Here is a 23,238-nt window from a genome sequence, read left to right as displayed (position 1 = left end):
GTTCTGAACCATGAGCTCTGTGCTATGGAACGTGCCAGCCCCAGGGATGGAGTGTGTGTGTCTGTGTCTGTGTGAGTGTGTGAATGCACAACCTAATGGGGGTGTTACAAACCTGATAATACTCTCTCCTCCCTGAGCATCCTCTCCCTTTCATCCCAAAATAGCCCCTTCCTGATCCCACAGTTCCTCTCCCAGTCCCGGCACACACATCCCCTCCCCTAATCTCATAATATTTCCTCTCCTTAATCCCAGAATTTCCTTCCCACTAATCCCTGACCCTCCACCCTGGCAACACATAGCCCCTCCAGTTCCAGCACACCATGCTTTCCCTTGAACCCCTTCTCCATTTTATCCCCAACTGAGAGAGAAGGTTCAGGGATCTGCAGTTGCCTGTGGCCAGTGCTTTCTTTCACATTGCTCTCAGGGGACCTCTTGACAGCATCTGGCCACCTCCCATCCTGAAATGTCCCCTGCTGGTCACCCAAGAGCTAGGCAATCATAGCTGGACTCCTGCCACCCCCCATCCCAGCCCCCGTTACAAGTGAGAACTCAGATGCATGTGGAAAACCTTTGAGCCCTATGTCAGGCACATTTCCAACCCAATTGGCCAAAGGATGGGGCAGAAATCCTCCTGACAGCTACTTTATGACTCGTACTGTGTCCATCCGTCCATCCATCCAATATTATACATGCCCATCTATCTAGCTGTCTTTCTGTCTCTGTGACTGTATGTACCTACTCTCTCTCACCATAGATATTCATTCACTCTATCTATTTTACACATTGCTCGTCCCAGTAGTAGCCAGGGTGCTGTCAATACTATTATCAGGAGGCAATATTTAAGCAATAATGACTGAGAGAGCATGGCTGGGCCCCTTGGTAAACAGATGAAGGAGTTGCGGGCCCAAGAGACAGCCTGGTCATTAGCTGATATGGAATGGCCCACCCACTGGTCATTTTTATTTTTATAAGGCCTGACCCAAAGCCCACTGAAATCAAAGGGACGTTTTCTGTTGAATTCAGAGGGTTTTGGATCAGGTCCATACAACATGACACAGTGACTGCATTTCTGTGCTTTAAGGATTAGCAGTTGAATACCTTGTACAGTGGCCAGGGCTCGCACTGGCTGTGACTCTCATGGCTGGTCCATTCATTCCCAATTGGCTGTGCTCAGCAGGGACAGTCCCTGTTTATTTTTCCCAGCCGACTATCACTTTCTCCTCTGTGATTCAACCCCAACAGCCCCCAGTGTTTCTCAATACCAACCACCGGGGCCACCTGGGTTTTTTCCTGAGGCCACCATAGCCTCCTGGACAGAGATGGGGAGGGCCAGGGGGCAAAGCAGCAGCCCCTCCCTGCAGCGCCCAGGGGCTTAGGAGGCAGGCTTTGACCTCCTCCACTCCCGCCTGGCTCCAGCCATGGGGCTCCGGCTCTGGGCTTCAGCCCTGGGTAGCAGGGCTTGAGCAGGGCCAGCCTTATGGGGTGCCATGGTCAAGATGCAAGAAGTGGGGTGAGCCTGAGGTGCAAGGCCATGAAAGGGAGCTGAGGACAATGGGGGGACGGGGGGAGGAGCAGGGCCCAGGGGATGATGGAAAACCCGTGGGGCAGTGGGGAGGCAGCAGGGGCTAGAGGCAATGGGTGGAGGGCCAAATTATCATGTAATGGTGGAGGGCACCAAAATATTACTACATTATTTTTATTATTGAGTCTGCAAAAAAAAAAATCCTACATAAATTAATTACACTGATTTGGACATGTATATGTATATATTTATTTGTTTTTCATAAAGTTAATTAAGTAGTTTTCGGAAAATTTGTCAAAGTGGCCACTAGCAAGAGTTGACGGCCGCCCTCTGAGGCCACCAAAAATTTTGTTGTGAGAACCTCTGCACTAGTCCAATAGGGATCAATAGAAATCAAAGGGAGCCCCCAAATGCCTCGGTTTATAGATTCTAGAGGCTGGAAAAGGTCTTTCCCTGGTGGTGAAAGGTTAGCAGAGTGGTCGATGGGAAAGCAGGGCTTGCTCCCAGCCTTCCATTAGCTTTATAACCCACAGCAGCCTTCACGATATTTTATTCAATACTGAATTAAACTAAGTGGTGTGTGGCACCTCTGGCACCCCAGCCCCCAGGAACAGGAACCACTCTGGTTTCTTATATAATCAAACTCTACCTTGAAAAAACATCTGCTGGGTGTTCCCCAGACAAAGAATCCTAGGTAAATATCCGTGGTGGATCAGCACACCAGGACCGAGTATACAACAGCTGCTCAGACACTGTGACAACAGAGAATTACACCAGGAGCCGGATGGTCCCACCTAATTCGACCAAGGGCTGATTTTTCATAAGGGCTGAGTCCATTTTGCACAATAGTGAATTTGCACAGACAGGCTCCCTGGTGCAAATTGGAGGCAGCCCTCATTTGCAAACCCAAGCATTGTGCAAATTAAGGCTGGGATTTCCCAAGTGACTCCCACTGACAGTTGGACACCAGCTCCCTTAGCTCCATTTGGAAATACCAGCCTGTCCAATTTGCACCAGAGATTAACTTTCACCAGGTTTGCATCTCTTCCCATCCCGACCCGCCAGGTGTGCATCTACCATAAATCGCCTGTGAAATGATGTAGGTTTGCAACTCAAAACCACTCACAAGAATAGCACCATTCAGTTGCGCTCACAGCTTCCCAGAAAACGGAAAGGGAATTGCTTGCTGCGGAGGCTTCTGACATAAAGCTCATAGGTCAAATTCACCCCTGGTATAACTCCATTATCTTTAGTGTTACATCCGGGAGGAATGTCAGTCCCCCTGCAATTAAAGAAGTTGCCACCTGCATAGCATGCAGATAACCACAGTCGGTGTTTGGCTGGGCCTTGGATTTAAGAAAAGGACTTGTGACAGCCCTTCTACAAAAATAACGTACTGCAGGATCCTTCAGGCATGAGCCAATACACCATTATTTGCAATGTTGACACTGCAGGGAGCGGGGCTGTTAATGCAAGATGCTGTCCTATTATTTTGATAAGGGAGTTTTCCAAACATTGCAGGGCCCAGGGAAATTGGCTACCAATTCATCACAGAGATTGAATGGCAGGAACTTCGTTCTCACAACCAATCTTTCCTATCACTGCGGTATCTAGGCACCAAAGTTTCATCGGAGCCTGTGGTCATGTGAGAGAGTCATCAGAGCATGTAATCGTCCTTTGCCCTTTTTGGGGAGGATCTCAATGCATTTTATATGTGTCAATGAATTTTCACAATGTCCCTGTGTTGTAGGGATTATCATCTGCATTTTACATGAGGGAAACTGAGGCATGGATTGCTTTCCCCAGTTCAGTAAAGCATTTAACCATGTGCTTCATTTTAATCCTGTACTTAAATCCCACGCACTTAAAAGTTAAGCACATGCTTTGCCGAATTGGGGGCATTGATTTTAATAGGCTTTGAAAGACTGCCTGACCTTAAGGTCAGACAGCAAAATCAATGGTAGATCTAGGAGTACAACTCAGATCTACAGAATCTCCATCTCCAAGCCTTCAAAAATCATGAGATTTTAAAAAATAACAATACACTTTTGGCTCTTTTTCTTTGTGTACTGGTTTCTGAGCTTTCAGGGCGCACTCAGGTCATGTTTTCAGGTTTTTTTCTGCAACCAATAGAGTTAGAAACTTGCTTTTATTTCTAATGAAAACTGCAGTTCTCACCTAATCATATGACTCCAGGAGCTGGGGCAAACATCAAATATAGTGAGACTTGACGACACTGGGTCTACTGAGTCCCAGGTCTGGGTTTTAACCAGAAGACCATCCCTCCTCCTGCTTGTGTAGCTCACAAGTACCTATGCATCTCTCAACGGACATATGCGCACTGTACGAACACTACAAAAAGAGTATACGTTGGGTGCCCTTTTGACTTTTTCACAGCCCAATGGCAGCATCTCCCACGGCCCATTGCAAAAGCAGCCCTGGTAAACCTCAAGCACCTTCTTTTCTGCTCTGTGCCCTCTGTGTCTTGTGTCGTTTTCACGTTGCACTGCGGAAAGCGGTTGCCAAAATGCAATTTGCATTTACCAGTCAGAGCCTGCATGGTTTGTTTTCTTCCTTTGGGCACTGGAACACGCACACCGATTATTTGCGTGCATGCATCAAGCACCTTCCCTGTCAGGTTACACACAGCCTCATGATGCTGTTGTTTCACATGAAGTCCTTTTGTGGTTCACAGAAGCAATTAGCAAAGAACTCGGAGTGAAACAGGCAAGCAACCATTCCAGAGGCACCATGGAAACCAGCTATCCAGTGACCGTGCCCTCATCCTCAAAGGGTTCTGAGGCTTCGAGGAAAATGTGCCAGCCAAGGGGGCTGTGTCACTTGGAGCTTTTACAAGGATCAATATTGATTTTCCGTTCTGAGAAGTGGTGAACGGGCCACAATTTCCCTTCCTTGTTTTTTGTGTGTCAGAGACTTGTGACCTTTGAGACTTGTTTGGGTCTTGACTACCACAGCAAATAACAATGGGGAAAGCATAGTGCAGTCCAGCTCTAGCCCACTGGAATTAGATGAGGGCCAATTACTGAGTCATCAGTTGGTTTTTTCACTTTCATTTCATGAGGGCTCCAATCTACAACGGAGGCTGAAATCATTTGTTAGGAAAGCACCTATGGAAATTTCTGCTAGAGCGATACTAAGCCCTCCCCGACGACTTGCAAACACAAATCTCCCCTTTGTGTGGACTCATACCCCGTTCAACCCCAACCCTGAGGAACGAAGGCCTGGGAAATCAAATTGGCTTAGCAGCCTGTCTGGAAGCATAATCTGCTATGAAGACCACTATGGACAATTCTTTGGGGGTCCCTTTTTCAGCTCTTGGATACCACGGTCATAGGCACTATAGACAGAGAGAGAGAGAAGTTCAATAAATCAGCAAATTCAGGCTCTGTTGGAGCAGGAGGAAGTGAATTCCATAGTCGAGGGCTGACAATACTCTAGGTCCAGCTCTTTTCTGTTGAAACCAGGGGGGCATTGGCACGTCATAGGGTTGTAATTGCCCTGTTATCACATACAGAGAGAGTCAGAGCTAGACCCTCAGCTGGTGCAAACCGGAGTAGCTCTGTGGAGGCATGGTCATTTATGCCAGCTGGGCATCTGATTTACTAGGTTTATAGAGGAAATTAAAGGGGGCTCTTCTGAAATAAAGGTCATAGGTCAAATCCACCCCTTGTGTAACTCCATTGGCTTTACTGTTACACCAGGGATGAATCTGATTCCCTAATCTTAGGTTATGTATTGTTTGTAGAGCCCAGGGCTTGCATGTGCTTTGCAGGTGTGCCCCGCTTCCTAGCTTTCTAACACTAATATGACATCATGAGTTCACTGCCGATAGAACAGAGACACTGCAGGACAGATCCTCAGCTGGTGTAACCTCAGGTTGCTCCAATGAAGTCAGTAGAGTTACCCCCGTTACACCAGCTGAGGATCTTGGCCAGTTACTGGAAGGCTTCACAAAAGGAATGGGTTGGAAGGAGGGATTTGAAGGAACAGAGGGAGGGTTGCTTAGTTCTATGTACATGAAGTGGGAGGCTAATAACATGGGATCATAGCAACGCGATTAGAGCATTAAACCCAAAGCATTGTACATTTCATGGCTCAGGTACATACACTAGAGCTATTGTTTCATTTTTCTGTCTCATCAGTTTCACCTATGTATGCAGTACCACAGAAGCGTGCGTGAATAGGACCTAAAATCCAGTTAAGGTCCCTTCACAAAGACATCTTTGTTGCAGGGATACTATTCACGGAGCAGCGGGAGGTTGGGGCATGCAGTACCTGCCAACTTTGGGAAGCTATGAATAGAGACCTTTGGAGACAGATACAATGGAGTCGGAACACTTTTTGGAGGGACAGAGTGGAAAAATTGTAGATGTTTTGCTCAAAAGATAGAAACTGTGGCTCCAAAATGGGGACATTTGGGAAGTCTGGACAGGGCTGCAACTGTCTCCTTTTGTCCTAGCCTGTGGGGAAAGTAGAATCCTATGTGTTCTGCCATCGCTGGTGGTTTCCATGGAAATGATATTTACATCACGAACGTATCATAAATTTCCGGCACAATAAATAAATTAAGAAGAAAGCACTGTGTCAAAGCCAACTATTGCTCTTAAGGCAAGCAGCAGTTTGATCCTCAGAGCTCAGAGTAAAAAGCTGGAATTCAGGACACCTGGGTTCTGTTCCCAGCATTCCTATTGACTCACTGTGTAATGTTGGACAAGTCACTTTTCTGCTCTATATCTCTGTTTTCCTATCTGTAAAATGGGCAGAGTAGATTTTGAGGCCAGAAGGGACCATTATGATCATCTAGTCTGACGGTCTGAGGAGTAACACAAGCTGGAAAATTTCACCAAGTAATTCCTGCATCTAGCCCAAAAACTTGTCGCTGAACAAGAGTGTGTCTTTTAGAGCGATTTACCTACCTACCTAACTTTGTGAGCCTTAGTTTGTCACTCTTTGTGAAGCACTTTGAGATCCCTATTTGCAGACACAAATTCTTTTGACAAAGAAGGATATGTGGTGAAGACAATTCCAAATAAAGGGCAAATGAAGGGTAAATGCATGGATGTTTCACTGATCCATTTTCATCATGTACATAGTAGTGATTAGTGATTCATGAATAACTCTTTGTTTCTTTATTTGGCACTGTTCATGCGAGGACTTCCCAAGAGTTCACAGATATGAATGTATTAAGCAACACAACACAGGGAGGTAGGTAAATAGCTACAGCATTTTATCAGTGGGGAAACTGAGGCACAGAGGGGTGAAATGAGGTATCCTGGGGAGTAAGTGCCAGAACTGGGATTGCAACCTGGATTACCTGATTCTCACTGCCCTGCTCTGGCTACTAGACTAAGCTGCCTCTGCTTTTTAAAAATTGTCAGTTGTTGCCTAGCAACAACCCACACCATTCTTAAAGCCACAAGGCATTGAAATCTCAGCAAAACCTTTAAGCCAATGCTTAACTTTGAGCACACACTTAAGTCCCACTGAAGTCCACTTAAGCTAGTTGACTTCACTGGGACTTAAGCATGTGGTTACAGTTTGTTAAGCATTTACTTAAGTGCTTTGCTAAATCAAGCCCTCAGAGAGTTGGGGTCCTGGTTACATCTGTTGTTATATGGGGTGAATTCTCTGTCACTTGGAGGCGATTTTAATTCTAGTCTTATGATTTTTGCTGTTTTCTTAAAGCCTCAGCTCCAGGATTCATGTGGTTACATGAACACTTTAGCTTTATTTTTTTTAAAGATAAGTTTTCAGCCCTTATGGTTTCTGGGAAACGCTTGCAAATGTGACCCAAGTGCACCCTTAATGCTCAAAAGCCAGAAGATAACAAAAGAGAACCCCAAATGTATTCTTGTTTTAAAATCTCATGATTTTGGGGGTGGAGGCTGACCCTGGGTTTTTGAAGGCTCTGTGTTGGCACTGCTAGGTCGCCTTTCGCCCCATGAGACTGGGTTTAGAAAAAGGCCAAAGTTTCCAAAAGCAGCCTGTGTTTGGAAGTCCATCCGTTTTGGTGAGTGAGTTTTGCATGCGTGTGCATGCAGGTAGAGCCACCTGGGTCTGCTCCCCGGGACTGCAGGGACAGCTGGTTTATATGTTTTGTGTTACTATATTTACTTTATTTAATTTATTTGTTTAAAAAGCGTGGGGCCCCGCGCTCGCCCCCACGTGAACAGTTCAGCGGGAGGGGCACCGAGTTCCCTGTCCGTGGCTGACTTCGACCGGAAGCGGGAGCAGCCGCAGCTGCGGGAGGCGAAGTGCCCCTTGCGGGCCGAGGGAGCCATCCTTGGCCCTTTTAAGAGCAAGGCCCCTTTAAGGAGCAGCCGTTCGCCTGCTTCCTGCTGGCTCCCTGGGCGTGCACAGCCCGGCTCAGCCCTGGGGTTGGGCGGCCGGCTGCACCCTGCGACATTCAACTGGCTGCAAACCCCGCCCGGGCGCACCAGGAAGGAGCCTGGCAGCGGGGCACTCGGTCCCCGCCAGCTTGGGCCAGCGCAGGGATCAGCCGTCGGGGCTTGCAGACCCGCTCCCCCAGGGCAGCGGCCAGAGCATCCTCTGCCCAGCCCAGGGTGCGCAGCCGGCAGAGCCCGGGGCAAGGAGCCCGCTGCGCCCGGAGCAGGGGATGCCAGGGCCAGGCCGGAGCTAGCCAGGGCCACAGGGGCCAGTGGGAGCAAGTCCGCGGCAGGCCCTGCCGTGCCCCCGCCCCGGGAGGGAAACTGGCAGCCGCGAGAAACCCGCCGAGCCGGGCCCCGCGCAAGGCATTCCTGCGGCATTAGCTCATCCGGAGCCCAGCCGCGCCGCGCCTGCCAGGCTCCGCCGCCGAGATCGCGCCCCTCTGCGGCGCCCCGTGGCCCCCTACCCCGCTGCACCCAGCCGTCCGCTCCCCGCAGGAGCCCGCCGCTCCGCGCCCGGCGGGGCCCCGCTGTGCCGGCGCGCCATGGTCTCCTGGATCATCTGCCGCGTGGTCGTGTGAGTGCGGGGCAGCGCTGGGGCCGAGTACCCGGGGGCGCGGGGGTGGGCTCGCCCTCTGCCCAAACCTGGCTGCCGTTCCCGTGCGTTTGGGGGGAGCGTGTCAAGTCGCGCCGTGTTTCGCTGGCCGTGAGGAAGCCATGCCCCGCGGGCATGCGGCCACCTCTGCGGTGGGCAGGGGGGTACAGTGTGGAGGGGGTACAGTGGGAAGGGGGGGTGCTGCCGGCGGTGGAGATGGAATTCTAGCAGCCAGGGGAGCAACCCCCCAATTTATTGGTAACAGAAGTTGGGGGGGGGGGGTCTCTTAACTTCGCCAGGCAGGGCTCCTGTGATTCAGCATCTCCTCTAGAACAAGTATCCGAGGGGTCGCCGGGTTAGTTTGTATCCACAAAACCAGCGAGGAGTCTGGTGGCACCTTAAAGTGTTTAAGGTGCCACCGGACTCCTGGTTGTTTTCCTCTAGAACAGCGTTCCTCAACTGTTTTGATACCTGCCTTCCTAAACTGTGTCAGGGAGATCTCAGGGACAGGTGCCAGTCCATGGACTGGTTGTTGGAAAACACTGCTCTAGGAGACCCACCTGGAGTAGACGGTATGTACAGGTGCCTTGGAAGGAAGATGGGCTGAGTTGAACCTGCTGGGACTTGAATCTGTGACCTCCGGCTGACTGAGTGTTTCAGACCTGAGGGTCAGACCTCCATAAGAGAATCCTAGAAATGTAGCACTGAAAGGCATCTCGAGAGGTCATCTAGTCTAGTCCATCCTCCTGTGCTGAGGTTGGACCGAGAAAACCTAAGACGGTCCCTGACAGGTGTGATCCTACCCTGCTTGTCACCTTTGACTTTTATCTGACCCAGTTTGAGATGTTTCACTTACCTTTCCTTTACCTTTAGGGCTGGCTTGAAATAAACTATATTACAGGGAAAGCATTTTGGTTTGAGGGCTGCGCACAGAGTATCCTGTGTGCTTTAGCCAGCATGTGGGAAAGCCAGACATCGGCTTTCCTGCATTCCTAATAGGCTCAATCTCTCTCTGTCACTCTGCTAGTGGACATCTGTGCCTGTTGGGTTCCCGAGACCCGCTTTGAAATGGCTTCTGAGTTGTCAGTTCTTGGGACTCAGACCTGGGTTCTATTCCTGCCTTTGCTATTGAGCTGCTGGGTGACCTTTGGCAAGTCACTTTGCTTGTCTTTACGTCAGTTTCCCCTCCCACCCTGTGTCCATCTATGTAGATGGTACACTGTCACTGTGTGTGTGCAGCCCCTTGCCCAATGGGGCTCCAGTCTCTGCTGGGACCTCTGCAGGCTATGGGCATACAAATAACTGATGCAAAGTGGGACCTGGAAGCACAGACTCTGCTGTCGGAAATCCATTTCAAGGCTGGTGCAAAGGTAGTTCTAGAATTGTTTGTTGAAAAGAATGCTTGTTTAACAGCTGGTGTAACGGTCAAAACATCTGTTCAACACTATGTCTATTTGGGTGGCGGGGGCAGAACCGAACTTGTCTCAAATTCTAATAGCAAATCTAATTCTTTCATTGCCACTTAATATGTAGCACCCCAAGGAAGGGGTCAGAGGTTGAAACAGGGACAGAGTACTTCCAAACACTGGCCTTTTTATTTGTGGTCTCTGTTCTGACTTACTAAATATTTAGCTCCTGGAGTTACAGCTAGTTGGTGGAGTCTGCCTTCAACTTGGCACCTTTCACCTCTACCCAACCCCTGGTCTCCCTCCCCTAGCCCAGTCAGACAGCAGCCACCCAAAAGTAATGGCTATTTCAGACAGGCACTGCTCTCTAAAATAAGGGCAAGTATCCTTCCTTGCTGCGGCATTCCACATAGCGCCCATCAGGGGCTCCTGGCATTTGGGCAGATGTGCCAGCTAATCTGGTAGGAATCTCGTTAGTAATAGAGTGTTCTTTAGCAGCCACTCATTATGTAGCATTACCCCGTAATCTTCCTGGCTAGCGAAAGCCCTACGTGCTTGTGTCTGTGTGTGGCAGGATGTCCCAGACAAGTCAGTTAATTTCCCATCTGGTAAGTGATTTTGTGTCAGACTGCACAAGCTGGGTCACGTGCCAGCTTCCCATCAGGGCTTCAAAGGCCACAGGTTAGGGCTTCAGTGTGCTAGGGATGCACCCACATGCTGGTGTGTCTGAGAATTAAACCGGAGGTGGGGCTGGGGGGAGCTGCCAAAACACAAACTGTTGGGCCACTCGCTAGGGTAGGGTTTGGAAAATTCAGCTAGGACCTTGTCTGCACTAGGGATTTTAGCCACCAGTATAGCTCTGCCAGGGCAAACTCCCAGTGGAGACGTGCTGTACTGAGGGGGGAACCGGGGCAGCTACATCCGTGGCTGTGAACCCCTGCGTAGGAGACAGCAGGGTGGATTTGATTTAAATCAAATTGATTTAAAATCACTAGTTGGGAAGACTCGATTTAATCATGGATTTCTACATAAAAGTGCATACTTGTTGGTTGTTACCAGCCTGCATGTTCAGACGTGTTCCTTTCACCATCTTCAACGCAGCTTCCTTCTGAGAAGGAACATGTCTCATGATGTTTCATTCGGACAACCAGGCCTTGCATTTCTTTGTTGTGCTGTTTGCATTTTGCACACATGCCTGTCTTACCCACAGGTAAAGTAACTTCATTAAAATATTCCCAAACTGGGTCTCTCTTACGGCCTGCTGCCACTATAGGTTTACCCTTCTAGTGAGAGAATGGTATGGTAGATCTCAAATCAATGAAGGCTACATTCAGAAAGACCTCAAGACTTCTGGAATATGCTGCTCAAACAGGTTCACTTTTGTTTCTACTGCCTGTCCCTCACTTCTCATGTTTATCTCCAGAATACTTCTCCTTGTCCAGATCTATTCCTCCCCCAACAATCTTCTATTCATTGAACTTTTTGAAACTTTGCACTTTTAGAGAGAGGTAAGGGATTGACTCTGTGTACACAAATCTGCAGAGGGACAATAGGGTTGAGGTCTGTTATTTCTCACCTCTCTATATTTGTTTATTTAAAAACATTTTTGCTGTTAACAAGCATGTTATCTCTGGAGACACAAATCCACAGTTTGAGAACTGCAAAACGAAGCATCTCTGATGGTATCTTCTAGACTGAACAACGAGTCCCATTGGGTAGATAGAAAGATTAACCTCAATCTATACAGAAGCCACTGGATCCCCATAAGATTGGGCCCCTTATCCATGAACTATTGGAACTCATTTACAAAACTTTTCTTAAACATTACGTGAATATATTGTCTCATACTATAGAATTATAATGCATAATCCCTATTCCATGATGAGATACATTATAGCTCAAAGATATCTTAATTAAAACTATCTTTAGATAGGGTTTTTCCTCAAAACGCATTTTATCAAAAAATCCGATTTAAATCATTTTTAAAAAAAATTTTTTTTTTTAAATCATTGATTTTTTTTATCCACCCTGGGAGACAGTAATAGTGACCCTGGGAAGAACTTGTGCACCCCTGCAGCAAGTGGTGCATTGGCTCTTGGGCATATAGAGGAGGCTGTCTTGTGTTTAGAGTGGCCTGGGCTCCACCAAGACCCGGGGCATGGAGCTGCAGTTTCCTGAGTGGTGGGGGAAGCCGCTTGGCTACTACCACGCTGCGTGGTTTTGCTCTCCTGCTCACAGCCTTGTGACGGTTGTGTGTTAATGTATAACCCGGGCACTGTGGGCTGGGACCCTGCAAGGACAGACAACAGAGGGCCCGGTAGCTCTGAGTTTGCCCTTTAAGGTGAGGGAGGCCGTAGTGTTTGCAGAACACTATGTTCAGGGCAGGTGGGGATAGAGGAGAGCGTGTCACCGCCCTGAAGAGCCATTGCTGGTGGGTTTGGGCCCTCCCTGTTAATGACCTGCCTCATTGTGCATCAAAGCTGGGGTTGACTCTGAGTGGGGAGTGCTGGGCCCGGCTGTATATAGTATCGCTTGCCCCCAGGGGGAGGTAGCCTGTGCAGTGACTTCCCAAAGCAGTGCTGGGGGACGGTTTTACTGTGGCCTCCCCATCTCTCTGCCATAGGTGATGTGATGGCAGTCCGATCCAGAGCACAGGCATGTGCGGACTGGCTGGTCTGCAGCTCTGGATAGGCTGCAGGAGTAAATGTGTTTAAGTAGGGCTGTGGCCGACCTGTGTAACGTGGTTTTTTTTCTTGCCAGCGTGGGCCACCTCCTGGCCTCCACTTCCACCAGGGCTAAAGCCAGGTTCTCAGACGTGGTTGTGTGGGGCCAGTGTAGGAGAGCAAAGCTGCGGTACAGCCTGTATTTATATTTGGTTACCTGGGCGGTGTAGGCAAGGGGCCCTCTCTGGCTGGGAGCTAGAAGAGGCTGGTAGCCGAGCTTTCAGAGCTAAGCATATCCATCCTGGTGGGTTGCCATGGAGAAGCCAGTGCATTCTGGCTGGACTAGCAAAATGGGGCGCGTGCAAAGCGGTTTGGGCTGGGGCTCATATGCCCTTATGCTAGCGGACAGAGCTTTGGACTACGACTCAGGAGACTTGGGCTCTGTTCTCTGCTCTGCCACTGGCCTGCTGGAGACCTTGGGCAAATCGCTTCACCTCCCCCGTGCCTCAGTTTCCGCATCTATAAAATTGGGGGGCGGGGTCAATGTTACCAACCTGGTTTTTTTTAAAGTACTGGGAGATCTAGAGGTGAATGGCTGATGCCTGCCCAATAAGGCAGTATTGGCAGTGTACTGCAGACCAGACTCCCGATAGCCCATTACACCTGGAATCCCAGTCACCCGGACACATCCCAACAATCTGCGTTTATGGCACTTTAAATCTTCGGATCCCCATGGCAACCCAGCACGCTTCCAGCCCTTCTGTTGCTCTCTCTGGCTCTCCTGACAGAAGAGTCAGGCTAAGTTCAGCCACCCCATCCTGCAGTTCCAGTGCCATCTGGGTGAAGCAGTTGAGGCCAGACATGCCCGTGGAATTCCCCAAGAGGAGCTGTGGTGGGCCGCACAGGTGGGATGGGGGTGCCCATGCAGCTGCCTCTCAGCTGTTGGGCTGACCAGGGGGGCTGCATGTGCCTGGACTCCTGCTGATCATATGGAGGAATCTCTGGCCTTCAGGTTGGCTCGGAAGAGAGTGCAGGGGGTTCGGTTGGTGGCGCCAGGAACGCGATGCAGCGGGGGCTGGGTTCGGGATGACATCTTCTGTGTGTTTTTAAAATAAATTTCATCTGAACGAGACATGCGGGAATAACTGGGAGAAGTGCTGCTCCTGCTGGAGGGGGCTGGCTGGTGCTGGTCTCTCAGGCTGATTCATGCTGCCCACAAGGCTCTGCAGCCCTGCTCAGACTCTACCATTGCTCGCTGCTGCCGCATTACAGGAGCCCTCCATCTCCCTGGTCCCCATCTTTCCCTGTGCCCTGCTCCGCCATGTCCCTCTCCACTTCAGCACTTCTGGCAGCATGCAGCCTGGAAGGCTGAGTACCCTCTGCAGGGCCAGGTTCCCTGGGGGCCATGCCCTGCCCCATGGGCTGGCTCTAGCAGTGTGTCCTGTCCCCCATCCCTCCCCAGTGTGCTGGAACCTGTTGGGAACCAGTTCCGGTGAGGAAGTGCAGCCTGACGCCATCCTGTGATTTAGCAATAGCCTGTCGGACTGGCTTGGCTTGTGTAACCAGGGGCCGGTGTGGCAGCCCCACGTTAACTAGCCATGCTCCAGGTGTGTGCTCACAAGTGCCGTCAGTCAGACTGGTAGCAGGGAGGAGAATGCAGTCCAGAGGGACGACCTGATGGATGAGACTGAGACACTTCCTGCTCTAGCCTCCAAACTCTAGGGCATGTCAGGGAAATAGGACCTGAAATCAGACTCCCTGTTAAAGGGTGTTTGGAGGGGGGCAGGACATGACCCAGGGAGAAGGGTGGTAGAGGTAGCACCATGCTACAGAACAACCTGCCAGCAGCTCAGAACAGGGCTTAAATCCTGAACACACTGCAGCCCCGGTCAGGGCAGTTGCCTGACACGCTGGATTTACCTGAGCTCTCCTGTCTGCTTGGTGCTTTGGCGCCACTGCCGTGACGTGTCTGTGAAATGGGGTGACCTGGGGAGGGCTGGTGTGTGTGGGCCAGGTGAGCGTGGGCAGGATGTGGAGTATCCTGACCTGTCAGTGCTAATAGCTGTTCCCCGCTGGGAAGTGGGTGTAGCCCTCAGGATCGCCCGCAGGCTCTGCGGTGGTTGTGCTGCTCTGACTAATTACCGGCTCGGCTGGTATCTGTCACGGGGTTCAGGCACTCTGCCTGCCTGCGATGCTTGGGAGGGTGTCACGGGGAGCTGGCCTGGATACAGGCTCTACCTTCCCTCCTGGTACCACCACCGAGTCCTTCCCCCTTCATCGCTCTCGCTGCCAGTCGGCTGCCGCCCCGTCTCCTCTCATTGCCACTCCAGAGGGAGAGGAGTGAACGTTCCCTGGGCAGAGGCGCTGGGGCAGCATGGTGCTGGAGGCTGTGAAGTCAAAGCTGCGGAGCAGAGCCAGGCAATGCTGCTTCTCGCTGCTGGCCCTGCTGTATGTGTGGTGGCCGGCCTTTCTCACACCCTCTCTCTGTTACAGGCTGGTGTTCGGGATGCTCTATCCGGCCTATGCCTCCTACAAGGCCGTGAAAACCAAGAACATCCGAGAATACGTGAGTATGAAGAGCGGGGAGTCCACGCTGGGGAGGCCTCTGTGAGTTATTGTGTCCAGGCATAGGGGACCTAGTGGGGAGGTGACGCTAGGGAAGAGACCAGGGAGGCAGGTTACCTGGGGGGCGTTGAGCCCGACGTGGAAGCAGCAGGGCTGATTTCCCTGCCCACCTGAGGCTGGGCACAGGAGGGCAGTGGTGGGCGTGCACGGTTGGTTTGCTGGGAGCAGGGTTGCGTGTGGAGAGGCTGAGTGCCTGGGCTCTGATCCCCACTCTGTGCGCCTGTCTCCCACCTCTGCTGTGGGGACAGTGACCCGAGCTGACCCTGTGGGGCGGCAAGGATGAACTCGTGTGTGTAAAGCACGGGGCATGTTCTTTCCAAAGGGATTAAATGCCCATGGTCCTAAACTCAAGGGCTGGTATGTGATTCTGCTGTAAAAGCCGTGCCCCCTCCAGCAGTGGAGTGGCCCTCTGACTGCTGCAGGGGTGGGGAGATGTGTCTGGGGGCTTGGACCCCAGGGCTAATAGCAGGCAAAGGGCCCTACCCCCTTTGTGAAGGGCAGGTAGGGCTACCCAGGGCTTGGGTGGCAGCCTGTCCCTCCCCTTGGCTGGCTCTGAGCCCTGCAAGCTGGCGTGGATATGTGCAAGGGGAAGGCTGTCACGGTCCATGCTGGATAACCTGCTCTCTCTGTCCCTGCAGGTCCGCTGGATGATGTACTGGATTGTGTTTGCACTCTTCATGGCTATGGAGACCCTCACGGATATGTTCGTTTCCTGGTAAGGCACCAGCCTTGAGGGCCCTCTCCTGGTGGGCGCGGGTGGCTTCCCTGCAGGAGGCCCTCTGGACCACACAGAGCCCACTGCAGGGCCATATCCTGTACAAGGGACTGATGCTTCAGAGTGATGTCACTTGGAGCATGTGTGAGCCTAGCTATCCGCTGTAGGGAGGTGGGCTGGGTTTATAGCTTGTTTCTTACCCACAGCTGCTTGTCTGCCCACCCATATCCTAGTTGCTGTCCTGGGACGTGGCCTCACGGGGTCTGCATGTGCCCTCTGATCCACTGCCCCACACCCAGGGGAAGGGAAGGAACGACCTCCTCCATGCCATCCCAGTTGTCCGTACGTCCATTTGGGTCTCCTGCATGTTTGCCACCACCTTGTGGGCTGCCGAGCCCCTATCCTCCTTTAGCAAGGTGGAATTGATTGACCCTCTTCCTTCACGCCTACTCCATGTGATTGGGGGTGGGGGGGACTCGCTGGGCCTGAGTGCAGACTGGGGGTGGGGAGCAGCTATCCTTTCAGTTCAGAAGCAGAAAGCTCCCTGAAATTCCCCACTCCCCCTCTTGGTGGACAGGAGCAATGGGGGTTGCAACTGTGCAGTTGCTCTGCATTGAGCCATCTCACCATGAGGGTGAAGGGCAGAGGTATGAGGTGTTGGGCTCTGGGGGCCCCGGGGACCCCCTCACTGCTGCATTCTCCATCTGGCAGGTTTCCCTTCTACTATGAGATCAAGATGGCGTTTGTCGTGTGGCTGCTTTCCCCCTACACCAAGGGAGCCAGCCTACTCTACCGGAAGTTCGTGCACCCCACGCTGTCCCGCAGAGAGAAGGTAACAGGTCTCCACGCTCTGACCTCACTTCTGGGGTTCAGCAAAGCTGCCGTCCCTCCCTAGGGTAGCTGCATTGTAAGCACTTAAAGTGAGGGGCTGGCTGGCCGTGCTGATCAGAATGGAGGCAGGCTGCGAAGCCTTTCTGCACCCTGTTCTCCCAACACCCCTCAATCCTGACCCGCGTCCCCCTCACTATTACAATTCAGAGCCCCCGCCAAGTCAGAGAGTTGTGTTGTTTTTAAAAGCCAACAGCGGTCATTCTGGCCATCTACTCTGACCTCCTGCATAGTACAGGCCAGTGAACCTCCCACAGGACTTCCTGCATCCAGCACATACCTTGTGGTTGAGCTAGAACTCTTTAAATATAAAGTCATCTGGTCTTTATCTAAAATCTCTGCCGTAGCACTGTCTGTTGTTCCAGTCCTGGGCTTCCCACACATAGCTCTGCCAGTACTCCTCCGCCTGACCTGCTGAACCCCTTTAAATCCATTTAAAGGTCGGTTCCTTGGTGGGGGCCATTGCATTAACCCTGAACTCCCCAGCCCTATCATAGAATATCAGGGTTGGAAGGGATCTCAGGAGGTCATCTAGTCCAACCCCCTGCTCAAAGCAGGACCGATTCCCAATTAAATCATCCCAGCCAGGGCTTTGTCAAGCCTGACCTTAAAAACTTCTAAGGAAGGAGATTCCACCACTTCCCTAGGTAACGCATTCCAGTGTTTCACCACCCTTCTAGTGAAAAAGTTTTTCCTAATATCCAACCTAAATCTCCCCCACTGCAACTTGAGACCATTACTCCTTGTTCTGTCATCTGCTACCACTGAGAACAGTCTAGAGCCATCCTCTTTGGAACCCCCTTTCAGGTAGTTGAAAGCAGCTATCAAATCCCTCCTCATTCTTCTCTTCCGTAGACTAAACAATCCCAGTTCCCTCAGCCTCTCCTCATAACTCATGTGTTCCAGTCCCCTAATCATTTTTGTTGCCCTCCGCTGGACTCTGTCCAATTTTTCCACATCCTTCTTGTGGTGTGGGGCCCAAAACTGGACACAGTACTCCAGATGAGGCCTCACCAGTGTCGAAGAGAGGGGAACGATCACGTCCCTCGATCTGCTGGCAATGCCCCTACTTAGTCAGGGGGGTGGGTGGGAAAGCAGGAGCAGGGCTGTGTGCAGGATTCCTGCAGGGTTCTCGGTGTCGGGGTCTAGTTGCATGGATTCTGTATCTCTGTCGCCTGCTTCGGAGGGAGCCAGCTCCGCATGAACGGAAGACGTGGCCCCGCCGGGCTCATAGCTCAGTCTGTTGATCAGTAACTCCTCCCAAACAAAGAAATGCCCAGGGTAGGTTGGCGAGGTGAGACCCTGGCTGGAACAGGGTAGCTCTGCAGTTGAGTTTAAGGGCTACAGAGCTCCCAAGGCCAGGCGGGCATTGGCTCAGGCCTCTCCGCTGGCACAGCTGTATGGGGTTCCTGGTGCCCTTGTGTCTTGGAGCAGGTTGATTCCTCCTCTTCCTTCCCAAGGTGGGACTCGGGGCTGGGCCTGGGCCTGGCAATGCTCACTATCACATGTCTCTGCAGGAAATCGACCTGTACATCACCCAGGCCAAGGAGCGCGGCTACGAGACCATGGTGAACTTCGGCAAGAAGAGCCTCAACATCGCAGCCACAGCTGCCGTCCAAGCTGCGACCAAGGTACCTGATCTCCCTGGGTGATTTGGGAGGCTTTTGTGGCCGTGGAACATCGCAGTAGAAACCAGCAGAGCTGGCAGATGCCAGTGGGAGAGACTGTGCCAGGGTGTGGACCAGGTGCTCAGGGCTGCTCTGTGGCACTCACGCATCCTGGCAGCTCACAGCCCTAGCATTCTAGATGGATACTCGGTTCACTGTTAGTTCACTGTGGCTTTGAGGTTAGCTTTAATCCCACGGTCTAGCCAGAAACTCACTGCTCCTGTCCCTCCAGAGGTAATGCAGCCGCTCTCCTTGGACCTGGGTGCTGCCCCTTCTCTGCACCTCTCACGCAGATGCAGCTCTGCCTGTTTTTCCTGTTTACCCAGGTGTTTATTAAGCTGGATTACACTGTGCTCTCCCATAACCGTCCCCACCCCCAGTGTCAGAGGCAAGTAACATCCTGCTTAGGTGCCTCCTACCAAGTGGAAAAATCAGAAGAAATAATCAGACTTGGCTGCCCAGGAGCCAGGTGTTTCAAAGCAAGCCATGCTGCCGAGGGGCTCGCACCCAGGCCTGGGTTCTGTTCCTGACTTGCTGCAAGTCCCCTCTCTTCTGTGCCCAGGTCCCTGTCTACCCAGCGGGCACCCGCCTGGTAAAGCAGTTTGAGATCTCTAGGTGAGACGTGTCACTTAAGTGCCTGTGATTTACACGGCAAATGCCAACCTGACCCCTATTCAGCGGCCCCACACATCAACCCACTGGGGCTATGGACTTTCCCAGCTGTGTTAGCCCCCACAGGGCAGTCCTTTGCATGAAGCTTCCCTCGAGGCTCCATTCTCGGCAGGAGTGGCCTGGCCACAGTGTGACTAACCCTTTGCCCCTCTTCACCTGGGTGTTGAGTTGCGGCAGCAGATCTAGGTGCTCTGAGCTGCCACTGCAGCCTGGGGTGTGTCCTTGGCGCAAGGCGTCTCTGACCTGGTCTCTCACCACCTCCCATTTGCTTGGCAGAGCCAGGGAGCCCTGGCCGGGCGTCTGCGCAGCTTCAGCATGCAGGACCTGCGCGCCATCCCTGATGACGCCCCCGTGCACTACGAAGACCCCTTGTACCTGGAGGAGCAGGAGATGAGGAGGCGGCCGATAGGTGAGGGGCGAGAGCGTGGCGGGGAGGGGACTAAGTCCTGGGGATCTAGGGTTTGTAAAAGTGCATCTCCGTTCTCTCTGGAACCCACTGGGTGCTGGCTAGCTCCTTCGGATCTGGGGCTGGGCCGGGGAGACTTCCCTGGCCCCTGAGAGATGGGGATGGGGCCAGGACTCTCCTGAGAAACTTGGCCCAAGTCCTGTCCGAGGCTTCACCTCCAGAGGGGTCAGGCTGGCGAGGGGAGGGGCAGCGTGTCTGGGCAGGAGGGGAACTGCTCCACACTTGGAGGAGGAGGCAGGATGGGTTTGTGACCAAACTCCCCTCCTGCAGTAACGCTGCTAATGTCGGGGCTCAGGCTGGATCTCCTGAACTGGAGAGAGGGAAGGTGCAACACAGAAAGCCTTGTGGGAGGTGGACCCTGGGTACAGGATTTGGGCTGAGCGGGATTTGAGAGCTGGTCAGAATGGTGTGGCTGGCTGGAAGGGGGCATACCAGCTCCTGTGCAGAATGTGCTTGCTGCATGTATGGGGCATGGGCGCAGCTCTGGTGGGCAGAGGAAGGGCAGATGGCTCCGGGCGAGGCCTGGGACTGAGCCGGGAAAACAGGGTTTTATTCCTGGCATGGCGGTGCTGGGTGAGTCGTTCCTGGTGTCTGCCAGCCTCAGTTTCCCCACCTGGAGCATGGCTTGCCAGGTTAACTGGTGTCGGTAAAGCACTCGGTGGCGCTCTGCGGGAAGGTGCTAGAGAAGAGCAAAACCTGAAGCCTATAAGGGAGACAGCATTGCCCTGATTGCAAAGCCATTGCCTCATTGCTGGAAGGCAGCGTGGTCTAGTGGATAAAGCACCGCACTGGGACCCCCGGAGACTTGGGTTCTGCTGGCCTGCTGTGTGACCTGGGGCAATTCACTGCACCTCTGTGCCTCCGTTTCCCATATGTAAAATGGGGATAATGGTAATGTCCTCCTTTTGTAAAGTGCTTTGAGATCTAGGGATGAGACATGCTCGATAACTCTCAGCTCTTAACAACATCACATCGGCACAAACTGAAGGTTGAGGGAGGAAAGGGGGAATCTCTCTGAAAGGCCCCTCCTGCCCAGTGCTCAGCGTAGCAACCAGAGCTCTCTGCCTGTCTCCCTGGCTTTGGCTTTCCAAAGCCCCAATTACACATCTGTGCTCATGGCAGGCAGAGGGACTTGGAGCGAGCCTGGTTCAGAAGCAGCCTCTGATAATTAGCAGCTGTGGCTAGAGAACATTGCGAAGGAGGTGGAGGGTTCAAAGCCTGCTCTCTTGCCAGCGTGGCACTTGGCTTCTAAAGAGATGGGCATGTGCCAAGGGCCGCAGCAGGAATCCACTCCCACTCCTGTGCCATGCACTGATCCAGCACTGGGCTTTCTTCCCCCACCCCTCCAAAAAAAGGTTACAGAACTGCCTCGGCCGGCCGGCAGCCAGGGCGCGAGAGCGACACGGAGGAAGAAGAGTGTTGGTCGGACTCTCAGATCTCTCCCAAGGCTCCGCCCCGCAGCCGGGACTTCGCGCTGTCCAAACCACTCTCCAGGAGCCAGAGCCTGCGTGTCGTGAAGAAGAGACCCCAAGTCAAAGAGGTGAAGATTCAGGCAGGCTGTATCCTGCCTTGCTGCACCAGCCCTGCTGTCCTGGAGACCCATGGGCTGGGGAGCTGTGCCAGTGTCTGCCCCTAAGTTTCAGTGCTGGGGAGGGCTGTACCCTCAGGCGGGGGGAAGGTGGGAGCCTCTGTTGCCACCATCATGGCTTCTGAAGGGCACCCTGGCCGCTTGGGGGGCGGCTCCGCACATGGCACCACCTTGGGAGAGGGGAGCTTAACGGGGCGACGTTGGTGGGACAGGTGCAGCGAAGGAGGCCTGACTCGCTTCTTCTCCCTTGCAGGGCTCTTCCAGGCTGGTGCGGGGCCGGGCGAGGAAGAAGACAGTGCAGCCGGATCAGGACAGTTAGTTAACCCACAAGAGCTGGGCTTCACCGGGAGTCTTAACCTGATGTGATTTGGCTGTCACACCAGGGGCGGCACCTGTCTCCGTGGGGCCACGTGCCACTTCCTGCTACATACCTGGCAGAGGAGATCGCTGTTTCTAATGGGGCTGGGGGTCCCTGTACACCCCACTGTAAATATCTTGTCCCCCCTCTCCTCCCCGAGAGGTCCCAGTACCTTCCTGTCGACACCCTGCTGCTCTCTCTGCCCCAGGAGCTGCCTCTACACAACGCTCCCCGTCCCCCTGGGAGTAAATAGCCCAGCACCAGGCCTGCTGCACTCTGTGCACGTGGGCTTCTGTCTCAACCCCCCTGCTGTTCTGCTGGGCCCCAGCCTGGCTCCTTCGCAGCTGGGTTAGCAGCACTTTAGACCATGGAGCTACTGCACGTGCCCTGTGACTGTCCCAAGGGGAAAGGCCCCTCCTCCGTGCCTCCACCGATCTGCTGCAGGTCAGCTCCCGTGCCTCCGACCCCTCCTCCTGCCGTCCGCCCTCTGACCCGTGCAGTTGTGCCCGCCCTGGAGTGTCTTGCATCCCTGGCACTGTTCCTGTAGGGCGAAGGCTCTTGTTTCACTCAGGTTTCTCTGCTGTCCACCACTGCCCGGTGTGCCTGAGCGCCCTGGGTGGGTGTGATGAACGGCTTTCTCTCCTGCTTGTGGGTGAGGAGCTGTGGTGAGTAGCAGCCTGGACCATGCCCCGGAGGGTCACAGGCGCGCTGTGTCCTGGGCGTTACATCCTCCTGCTCTTCAGTCTCTGATGGACAGGTTTGGGGGGATATTTATTTGTAGAGTAACTAACAGTTGCCTTATGGAATCTGAGTGACCCTCTCCGGTCCCTCTGTTCTCGGGGGTCAACCACAGCACATTTGTGGCTGAAATGGCTGATGCTTTAAGCCAAGCTGTGCGCTTCTGTGAGCGGTCAGCTCTCCAGAGATCTGTTTTGGATCAAATGATCCATCTCTGAATGGAACGTACACAGCAGCCCAGAGCCTCCCTTATTTACTTGGTGACCTCTTCTAAACATCCCAGCGGTATCGAAAGGCAGAGGTGTGGTGCGGTGAGAACTTTCTCTTCTAAGTTACACAAAACTAAAGACCTCGAGTGCCAAAGATCCATGCGCTTTAGACCCAGAACACAGCACTGGGAGTCAGTCACCTCTCTGCCCCCCCATGGATTTCTGTAGCCACCCCCGTCTCCCCTGACTGCACCTCAAGGATCAGACCCTCCACAGCCTTGCCTCAAATCCTTGTTACTTGAAAACAGACTGATTTCTCAGTAGCCCCACTTCTGTGTCCTTTACCCTCAGCTGACTTTTATGTTAGACTGTCATGTATAGAGCTTTTGTATATTTAAATACATGAACTTGTGAAATGAGCTGGTCTGGGAGTTTCTTTTGAGTCAAAAATTGTCCCCTCTCAAAAACAAAGCACAGCAGTGTGGCCTGCAAGCTCAGGGTCTTGGAGTTGGGGTCTGTTAGCAACCCCAGCCGCCATGTCTGTACAGCACCCAGGACAGGGGGACTCCAGAGTGAAGTATTTTTAATGCAGCTGTACTCTTCCCATATGCCTTCTAGTAGAGGGTCTGAAATGCTTTAAAGGCACCTGCTTTCTCCCAACTCCATAAGGTGGGTATTCCCCTTGTATAGATTTTTTTTTTTTTTTTTTTGGTGACTCA

The 23,238-nt window shown here is 52.6% G+C and overlaps 1 protein-coding gene across 1 annotated transcript; it reads left to right on the top strand.

The window, feature by feature from the left end:
• Positions 1-7,709: 7,709 nt before the first annotated feature.
• REEP4 (receptor accessory protein 4) lies at positions 7,710-22,938 on the top strand. Its single transcript, XM_037886382.2, has 8 exons — positions 7,710-8,506; positions 15,087-15,159; positions 15,857-15,933; positions 16,645-16,765; positions 18,339-18,452; positions 19,437-19,569; positions 20,982-21,166; positions 21,468-22,938. The coding sequence occupies exons 1-8, from the start codon at positions 8,475-8,477 to the stop codon at positions 21,531-21,533; spliced, it is 801 nt and encodes a 266-aa protein (XP_037742310.1). The 5' UTR covers positions 7,710-8,474; the 3' UTR covers positions 21,534-22,938.
• The last annotated feature ends 300 nt before the right edge of the window (positions 22,939-23,238 follow it).

The sequence above is a fragment of the Chelonia mydas genome, chromosome 26, assembly GCF_015237465.2.
Source record: "Chelonia mydas isolate rCheMyd1 chromosome 26, rCheMyd1.pri.v2, whole genome shotgun sequence".
Lineage (NCBI taxonomy): Eukaryota > Metazoa > Chordata > Testudines > Cheloniidae > Chelonia > Chelonia mydas.
The sequence above is the reverse complement of the archived record's forward strand: the minus strand, read 5'-3'. Positions and strand labels throughout refer to the sequence as shown.